We start from the raw sequence: 10,123 nt of genomic DNA, 5'->3' as shown, positions 1-10,123 counted from the left end.
AAGTGGGAAATAAAACCTATCTCAAAAGACTGTTATGAGTGTTAAATGGGTTACTGTAGGTAAAGTACTTAGAACAGTGCCTGGACCATAGAAAGCATTCAACAAATGATAGCTGTTACCATTATTATTGTCACTCTGATTTCAGTTTTCCATCTGTAAAGAAGGGGAGGGTTAAAGCATCTTTGCTGCTCTCTATCCAGCCAGAGGAAAGGGGAACTAGCCTGATGCTGGGCTGGATTTTGGAGACGCAGGGAAAAATAAATAATATCCCTGCCTTCAACGAGCTCAAAGTCTGATGGGAAGACAGGGGAAAATCACGGATTCAAGGTAAAATGTGCTCAGTGATAGAGCAGATACAGGGAAAATTCTAAAAGAATACAGAGACGGGTTTTGTACTGTAGTAGATTTATACAGACTCCACTTTTAAATCCTAAATTATTCTCTTGTAACCCTGGGCAGCTCACTTAGTCATCCCTGCCTCAGTTTCCTTGTCTGTAAAAGTGGAGATAATAAAAGAACCTGACTCGCAAAGCAACTGTGAAGATCAAGGAGCTCTATAAAGCTCCTCCTGTAGTGCCTGGCGCAGAGTAGAGTTCAAAAGCTATCATCATGATTCCAATGGTCCACGAGAAAGATACAAGGCCTGAACTAAAAAATTGGAAATAGGAGGAAAGCACGGCTAAAGAGGGACTCATCCTTCCAGGATCGCTTAATAATTGTGGATACAGTTAGAGAACAGAGGAGGCACCCACCCAGGTGCGGCCACTAGCTTGCGCCCCGGCATCCTCGTTGCCCGTGGCAACCGGCAGTCCTTGGCTCTAGCCCGGTAGGCGCCGCGCAGGAGCAGCAAGATGGCCCTGAGCTCCTGGTCCGCAGAGCTGGGACTCCGCGAGAAGTCGGTGCGGGCGGCAGCCGTCTCCACCGGCCCCTCCCTGGAGTTATGCACCTTCCCCCCAACCCTGGGCTCCTCGGTCGCGGCCGCCGCCCTGGAGCAGCTCTCTGTTGTGGGTGAGAGGCCGCGGGCGCCGGGAGGGACGTCCCCTCGGAGGTGGTGTCTAGGCGGCGCTCAGCGGGAACCCACAGTGGGAACCCTCCTCCCCGAACCCAGAGCATCCTGGTTAGGGCATCGTCTTCCTCGGCTCCTTGGAGGGGAGAGAGGCAGCGGGGTGGGACCCAGGGCAGAGCTGGTCTGCTGTAGTGACACTGGAGTGACTCAGCCAGCTCACACTAGTAGCTGGAGACAGATTCCGGATAAATCGTAGACTCCCAGGCCATGCCGTTTGCCTCAGACTGGAGGGCCCACCTGCATTTGGATTAGGTATCCAATTTCAACTTCTCCCTTCTTGCCTTTCTTTTACAAGTGAATTTCGTCCAACATATTTTGCCATGGCAAACTGGAGAATTTACAGGCAAACAAGAAAGGGAATGTTTAAGAAGCTCCTGTTGTATTAGGCAAGGAAAATTAGATAGAGAAGGATGTTCAGGCGATGCAAACAGATAATGACCTCGGATGGGCCAGGTTAAAATACTTCTTCCGCTTAAAAGCTGAACCTGTAATCAAGGCTCCTCAGTTTAAGGTAGGACACGATCCAAGAAAGGGCATTTCTTGTTCAGCTCAGACACCGTTTAGACCAAACAATCAACAAAGCATCATCTCATCGCTCCAAGGTGATCATATGGATTTCTGTTGTAATGTTACTGTTAGTTTGAGGTAGCTTCTTTTTTCCTTCTTGTATGAACTAATTTAACTTCACAGTTCTTATAAGATAGGCTTCGACAAGTCTTGTCATGAAGAGAGTTAACCACTGAAGAGAGCTAAAGCTGTCCAAGGTCATTGCCAACCACAAAGCCAGGGTCTTGAACTCTCTTCATGCTTGATCTCTAGACCATCAGGTCCATTCAACCCTAGTACTTCTGCACAAATATTTTTTCTGCTAATACTTTCTGGACCCTAAGAAAGTTTTTTGTGGGAAGAAGCTTCATTAAGCCTCTGAACCTGGTGTGAGTTATAAAGGATGTAGCTCTACAGCCCATCTGCAAGTGGAACAAGCTTGTGCGCCTTCATTCCCTGGAAGAAATGGAAGGACTAGCAGGTGATGCCTGTCCCTCCTGAACACACACTTGCTTGCAAACTCAGTAACTGATTTCCACTTGGTTTGAGAGCTTAGTTCATTAAGAGAATCCAAGTTCCCTGGCACTAAGGGCAGAAGTTGGTATTTACTCTTCCTAGGGATGAGTATGGACAGTGAGGGTGTGGACTCTGGAGTCATACGACTTGTGTTTGAATCCAGACTCTATCAGCGATGGGCTCTGTGACACTGAGCATATGGCATGACCTCAGAAGTCATAGATTTCTTACCTGTGAAATGGGAATCATTAAAAAGTTATAAGAAGCAACTTAGATAACTCATGTAAAACATCAGTCACGTCAGACTCATCCCACACATGAGGATGGAGGCCTGAAATCCGTTTAGACAGATCCGTATGATGCAGTGATGACAGAGCCAAGGTAAGTAGAACTTCCTCTGTTCTCTCTCGTCTTCCTTTATCCCTTCTGTTTCCTTCCTTCTCCCCATTCTCTATGTATCTTGTCTTCATTACTTTTGCTAAGGTTTCCCAAGCCTCTCATCTCATGTGCCTCCTACTCACAGGGTGAGAGAGAAAAGGAGACTTCTGACAGCATGTGAGTGAGCAAAAAGGGTTGGAAACGCTCTGCCTCACACCTACCAGTTTTACCAATATTTACTCTCATGCCATCATTAAAATATTGGCATAGAAGTAAAAATTAAACAGTTAGTTAAATGTGTAGTTTTTGGTAAAATATTATATTTAGGATATAAATACATGAAAACAAACCTATGTTATAGGCATGTTATATTTATCCCTTTCATAAATATTTATTGAATTTTTTGTCCTATCCTATACAGATCCCTTCCTTCTTTCATGAAAGATGCAAAGATGGAATCTTAAGAGGAGTTTTCCTCAAGGAGCTTAAAATATATACCTAAATTAGAGTATTAGGAAATAGGAAATAGCAAGCACAAAAGAGATTCATATTGAGTAATGTAGAAATTCAGAGATAGAAAGTGTAATTTCTAACTGAGTAAGCATTTGAGCTAGCTAGATTTTAAAGGGTTAAATAGGATTTGGACTGATAAATAAAAGATCTTAATTTCTATTTTTTTTGGTTTTTTTTAGAAAAATCATTGCAAAGTGACTATTTTAAATGCAACGAAGAAGCTAGGACCTTTCTTAAGGACATTGCTTTCGCTGTTAAGAAATTGGTATTGTATTTTCTATAAGAGCTATTTTTTCAATCTTCCACTTATTTCTTCATCAAACTTTAACTTAGCACCAGCTCTGTTCAAGGTACTTTAATAGATGAATAGGGAAAATATTTACTCTGAATGAAAAAATTTTTGTCTCAGTTTACTAAGCATTGGCAGTAGTGTCGATCAACTGCAGGTTGTTGCTCGATTTTCCACACAGGACACAGAATTAAGGACCTGTGCTATGGATGAGGGCAGCCTGCTTAGGAGATGGATTCTGCTGATGATGGAGCTCAGTTAAGGGGTGGGCCACATGGGCAAATGCTTGGCACACCAATATGTAAACCTTGCTTAAAACAAACCAACCTCTGGAATAAGTTGCACTCAGGGTACCAATTTACTCAGTTCTCTATAAGCAATTCCTTACATAACTGATGAAAGACTATTTGGCGCCTATTCCCAGAAGTAGACCATGATGTTCAGTGAAAACAGACAGAAACTCTTTCAGTTATACTAACTCGGTCCCATCAAAGAAATAGTTAAAGTTGGCCCTGGATAATGTTTACAATGCTTCCCTGGCAGGTCAGAATGGTAAGTCTCTTCATTTGATTTAAAAATATTAAGAATCTACTACATATCAAATATCTAAAAATGTAGAAATATGGCCGTCAAGTAAATGAGTTTGTCTACAGACTACTGATGAAAAGTTCATCTCATTACTTTGTAATTATATTTTTATGTAGTTCATATAGTTGTGTATGTATACTACAGAATTATACTTTGTAGTCCCACTTAAGTAAATACACATGTAAACACTGAGAGTGGGTGTGTCGTACTGCACTGTGGTACTCTGGAAACCTTTTGTCTGCTTTGTTCTTTTAGTTGTTTTTCTTGAGGATTTAAAGGGGTCAAAATATTTATTGTGGCTTATAGAAGCATCTAGTGTGTCCCCATTTAATATCTGAGCTGTGAAATCTTTTAAATAAAGATAAATCCTTCCTTTTTTTTTCTTTTGAGGAAGATTAGCCCTGAGCTAACGTCTGCCTCCAATCCTCCTCTTTTTGCTGAGGAAGACTGGCCCTGAGCTAACACCCATGTCCATCTTCCTCCATTTTATGTGGGATGGCTGCCACAGCATGGCTTGCTAAGTGGTGTGTAGGTCCACACCTGGGGTGCGAATCAGCGAACCCCAGGCCATCGAAACAGAACGTGCGAACTTAACTGCTGCCCCACTGGGCTGGCCCCCCATTTTTTAAAGTAACAAATTTTTGTTATTATAAAAGCATTGCTTGTTTACTCTGGAAAATTTAGAAAAAAATAGAGAAGCAAAAGGAAGAAAGTAAAAACCACCATGATTCCAGTGCCCTAAAATAATCACAATTAATTCTTTGATGACTGACCTCCCCACTGCAGTGTATAGATGCTGCCGGGAGTGAATTTTATTTTTTACAGAAAAATGATCATCCTACATATACAATTGTGTAATCTGCTTTTCATTATTCATAAAATATAATGGCAATTTCTCAGGTCGTAAAATAACTATAGCCAACACGACCATTTATTTAAAAGATGATTTATCTGTTTTTTTCACTAACGGATTTTTGAAGGTTTTTTCCTGTTTTGAAATAGCCCCGCCAATAATAATAATAATAATAATAATAATAATAATAGTAATAGCCCCACCAGACTATTTGTTTGGATTTGTCAGTGTGTGTAAGAGGACCACTGTTCTCTTTCTATATCTCTATATATCTCTTAGGTATATTTCTCTTTATAGAAATATACCTAAGCATATTTCTACAGGCACTTTCTATTTTTTAATTAAGTAGCTTTCTTTCTCAATGTTACCCTTTTTTTGGAGTCTTTCCTTTTAAATTGATTGAAACTGCATACAACAAACACATGAACATAGGGAAAGATGACTTCTGAGTAGGAGAAAATCAGCAGAAATAGAAGGATAAATGAACAATAACACCTTAAAAACTGACTGTAGAGTAGGTACTTTTCCCACTGTCTATTCCAGATAAAAATAATAACAAAAGGTGTTTACTGAAAATCAAAATTTGATCTCTGAAAACATTGTTTAGGAGCTCAATCTTATTATAATGTCTTAACTTTTTAAATATATAATTTAAATTTTCAGGAAGAAATGAGAAAATCTACAATTGATCGTCTGGAAATTGAAAGCATGGAGCTCAGCAGACTGTACTATCTATTGGAAACTCTCCCTTATAGCGTCCGTGGAGAATTTGAAGGTACTTTTGAGGTTATCAACTAGAGAAATGTAGTTTATCTTATAAGGAAATAGAGCCAAATACTTGTAACAAGGTGAGTTTAATAGTTATTTCATGTCAAAATATAGCTAGAAAGAGTATACAACACAAACATAGTGAGATCCGTAATAATTGTCCCTGACATTTTAAGTGGAAATAATGTATATAAAACTTGAATTTATATAATTTAGTTTCTAAATAGACTAAAGATATATAGATCAGTGCATTTCAGATTGATATTTATTCAATTAAATTAGGCAGCTTGACTGGCCTAAACCGGCATTTTTTGTCTTTCCGTCTCTATGAGTGTGGCTACTATAGCTACCTCATATAAGTAGAATCATACAATATTTTTCCTTTTGTGACTGACTTATTTCACTTGGCGTGTCTTCAATGTTCATCTGTTTTGTGGTACACGTCAGAATTTCCTTTCTTTTTAAGGTTGAACAATATTCCACTGTATGTATGTATATCATGCTTGCTTTATTCATTCATCCATTGGTGGACCTGTGGTTGCTCCCACCTTTTGGCTATTGTGAACAATGCTGTTATAAACATGGATGTGCAAGTATCTAGTCAAGTCCCTGCTTCCAATTTTGCGGGGTATATGTGCAGAAGGGAATTGCTGGATTGTATAGTAATAAGGTAATTTGACATTTAATTTCTTAAGAAACTGCCATACTGTATTCCACAGTGGCTGCACCGTTTTACATTTCCACCCATCACGCATGAGGGTTCCAGTTTCTCCACATTCTTGTCAACACTTGTTATTTTCTGTTTTTGGTTTTTTACGTAATAGCCATCCTAATGGGTGTGAATTGTTATCTCATTGTAATTTTGATTTGCATTTCCCTAACGATCATGTTAGGGAAAAGATGACGTTGAGCATCTTTTCGTGTGCTTATTGGCCATCTGTATATCTCCTTTGGAGAAATGTCTATTCAGGTTCTTTGCCCATCTTTTAATCAGGTTGTTTCTTTTGTTGTTATTGAGTTGTGGAATTCTTTATATCTTTTGTTGTTATTGAGTTGTGGAATTCTTTATATATTCTGAATGTTAACCTCTTATCAGATATATGATTTGCAAATATTTTGTCCTGTTCCGTGGGTTGCCTTTTCACTCTGTTGATGATGATTTTTGATGCACAAGAGTTTTTAATTTTGATGTTGTCCAGTTTATCTATTTTTCTTTTGTTGCCTGTGCTTTTGGTGTCATATCTAAGATATCATCGCCAAAGCCAGTGTCATGAAGCTTTCCCCCTATGTTTTCTTCTAAGAATTTTATAGTCTTAGCTCTTACATGTGGGTCTTTGATCCATTTTGATCCATTAAATTTTGTATTTGATGCAAGGTAAGGGTCCACCTTCTTTCCCCAGCTGCGAGGAGTGTTGGCTGAGGCCACAGCTCTCTTTCTCTGCAAGGATTGCCCTGGACAAAAGAGGAAGGCTGCACTCCAGGTTACATCCCCTCCCCAGGTGCCACCCACACTCAGCGATTGGCCACTGTGAGGGTACAAAGATCTGCCTCCCTCTCCTAGATGTAGAATAACTCGAAAGTGTCGTCACAGCTCCAAGGCTCATTACCATTTAACCTCTCTCTGCCCAACCCTGCTTCAGTTATTTCCTCAGAGGTGATATTCCTGAGAGCACTACACAATACATTTCCTATACACGGATTTTAGAGTCTATTTCCCAGGAAGTCCAACCTAAAACAGTGGTCTAAATAAGTTAAATAACATTTTCTAAGTGGATGCTCTGGTTATCCATGTCTTGCCTTGCAGCTCCAAATCTACCTTCTTTGTCTGCTCTGTGATAAGGGAGCTGGGCCCTGTAAATTTTCCCCTTTACTAGCTGGCACAATATTATGCATTGTCAGTAGAAGGCACTGGAGGAACAATGTAGGAAAAAGGGGTACTCTTCCTGGTCCCAGTGTGCCTAGCTTGGCAAACTCTTGCAGTGCACACAGCTTCTCTGCGCCAGGGTCCTGCAGCGTGCAGCAGTCTCCAGCAGCTCCCTCCAGTACCCCTTATGCAGCTTCACACTACCAGCCACACTGCTACCAGGGAGGCACCTCCCTCTGAACAGTTCTCCAGCATCTTTTGGGTGGTTTTGCAGTGAGTTTTGAAGTATGGCACCTCCCTGTGGACAGGTTCCTCCAATATCCCAGAAGACAGATTTCTAGCACGTTCTGCCAGCCCAGGATTTCATGAACTTCTCTGCCATGCAGTGAACCATAGCCCTCTCCAGTGAGGTCTAGATCTCGGGTCTGGAGGTGCTGCTTCCTCGGGGGCACTCTTTCTCAGCCCTAGAGACAGTGGCTGCTCCTCATGCCTGCTATTCCTGAATTCTTTAGACTTCTCTTTGCTTTCTTACTATTCATCCTCTCATTACATGAATCCTCTGTTATAGTTACTAATTCTTTATATTAAAATTTCCCTATTCAATTTACTATGAGATTTCTATGTCCTAATTAGACCCTGACTGATATGGTTGGTTATAAAACAATACGCCTGGTGTTAGTCTGGTTTGGCAGGGAAAATACAGCAAACTCTTTGTGCAGAGGAAGAATAAGACTTAGAAGAATCTGTGCCAAAGGCAGAATTAAGAATGTTTTTTGTTTTATTTTCTTTGATTGCTTTTCTTTAGTTTCCGGATTGGGTTACTTTTATAGTCAGGGAAAATATTTTAGAAGGAAAAAGAAATACCATGCTAGCTTATAAGGTCCTAGATACACACTGAATACTTAACCAAGTAAATGTAGTTGGCCTTATGTTATAAAACTGTGCTACTCAAAGTATGGTTCTTGCATCAGCAATGTCAGCATCACCTGAGAGCTCATTACAAAGTGCAGAACCTCTAGGCTCACCCCAGACCTACTGCATCAGAATCCATGTTTCAGCAGCATCCCCAGGGAATGCATAGGCACATTTGAGACAAAGTTGAAGAAGCTCTGCCAGAAAGAGCAAATTTAGCTAGTAGTCTAGAAAAAATAACCTAGCTCTCTCAGGGGAGCTATCAGCTAGTTTCTTGGGTATTTGTTGTGTAGAAATGGGTAGTCTGGTACCTTTCTAAACAGCAGTGTTAAAAAATTCCTGCATTTTTACCACCTGTCTATCATGCACTAAGGTAATCCTTGAAGTCTTGTGTGATTACACTGATTTGCTATTTACTGATGAATGATTAGTTTCTTTTTTTTTTTTTTGGTGAGCAGATTGGCCCTGAGCTAACATCTGTTGCCAATCTTCCTCATTTTGTGTGTAGGACACCACCACAGAGTGGCCTGATGAGCAATGTGTAGGTCTGCACCCAGGATCTGAACCTGCGAACCCCAGGCCACTAAAGCAGAGCACGTGAACTTAACCATTACGTCACTGGGCCAGCTCTGAATAATTAGTTCTTTAACTCTGGGTCCCCCAGAAAGCAGAGCCAGAGGCAATGGCTTTGGCACTATTATTTTATTGGGGAGTACAATCCAAAGAGGAGGAGGCTGGGATAAGGAGACCAAAGTAGGGAGCAGGAGAGCTAATGTGGGGTGCATGTGATGTTGACTGCTGCCAAGTGCAACTAGTTAAGTATGAGAATATGCTCCCAAGACACAGTGTTATGTCTTCTGAGGACCATCCAGGCACTGGCTTCTGTCTGTCACTGGTCCAGTGGCTGCCCCCTCTCCCACACTTTGTGTGACACGTGCATGGGTGTGGGTGTCTAAAGAAGTCCCGTGGCAGAGGCAACAGGGAAGTCCTAGACAGGAGGTGAGAGGTGGATAGAACAGGCAGGAATCAGATGCTGTCAGACTGCATAGCCTGAAGTTGTTGAGAGCCCTTAGAAAGCTGGTCACCACAGCAGCAACAAGGGAAATGATGGAGAGGTAAGATTGAGAGGGTCCAAAGGGGAGAGTAAGAGGTGTCAGATACAGGAGCATAATTAAAAGAATACTTCCCCAAAAGTCATAATTGTTCGTGATTTGAAAAGTCAGTATCTACAATTGTGCTGTTTCTCAAATAATTTAGTAACATTTCCACTTACTTTTAAGAATGTGTCAGAGATGCTCGCAGATTAAACCTTTTTGAGATAAATCAATTACAAATGAAAATTTCAAGGATGAATAATGAAATAGAGTCTCTGAAGAAGAGAATACTTGATCTGAAAAATATTAATACAGCTCTGGGGTAGGTATTTTTTTTATTCAGTACTTGAGGGAATTGGGGTCTGGGACTGGAGTGGGAACATTGTCCGAAGGGGTTTGCCTTCTGGCCTGAACCGCTGCAGGGCAGGTTAAGAGGTGGAGATCGCTGGTGAAAGATGCCCTGGACCCATGAGGGGTGTATGATACTGCAGAGAGTGGGGGAGGAAAGCAGAAAACCTTCTACCACTGTACAGTGTCAGAGGCAAGCCAGCTTCCCAGCAGCACCTACTGTGTGTAAACCACACTGCCTCAACCGCCACCTCCAAAGGCAGAGGCTCATGGTGGTTTTAGTTTCCATTTTAGTAAAATTGAGTTTACACACTCAACTACCAAAGCAAGAAATCTTGCTTGGTATTGTGTTGTAAATATAATATCAAACTAGATATATTGTCGCTAA

General features: G+C 41.0%; 1 protein-coding gene across 1 annotated transcript in view; it reads left to right on the top strand.

The window, feature by feature from the left end:
- The first annotated feature begins 851 nt into the window (after positions 1-851).
- The window catches only part of CCDC175 (coiled-coil domain containing 175), a 66,983-nt gene continuing 57,711 nt past the window's right edge, over positions 852-10,123 (top strand). The window contains exons 1-4 of the mRNA XM_046647508.1: positions 852-1,008; positions 3,199-3,284; positions 5,413-5,524; positions 9,574-9,709. Of these exons, the coding sequence (XP_046503464.1) occupies positions 852-1,008; positions 3,199-3,284; positions 5,413-5,524; positions 9,574-9,709 (491 nt within the window). The remainder of the gene's footprint in view (positions 1,009-3,198; positions 3,285-5,412; positions 5,525-9,573; positions 9,710-10,123) is intronic.

Source organism: Equus quagga, chromosome 20 (genome assembly GCF_021613505.1).
Source record: "Equus quagga isolate Etosha38 chromosome 20, UCLA_HA_Equagga_1.0, whole genome shotgun sequence".
NCBI lineage: Eukaryota > Metazoa > Chordata > Mammalia > Perissodactyla > Equidae > Equus > Equus quagga.
The sequence above is the reverse complement of the archived record's forward strand: the minus strand, read 5'-3'. Positions and strand labels throughout refer to the sequence as shown.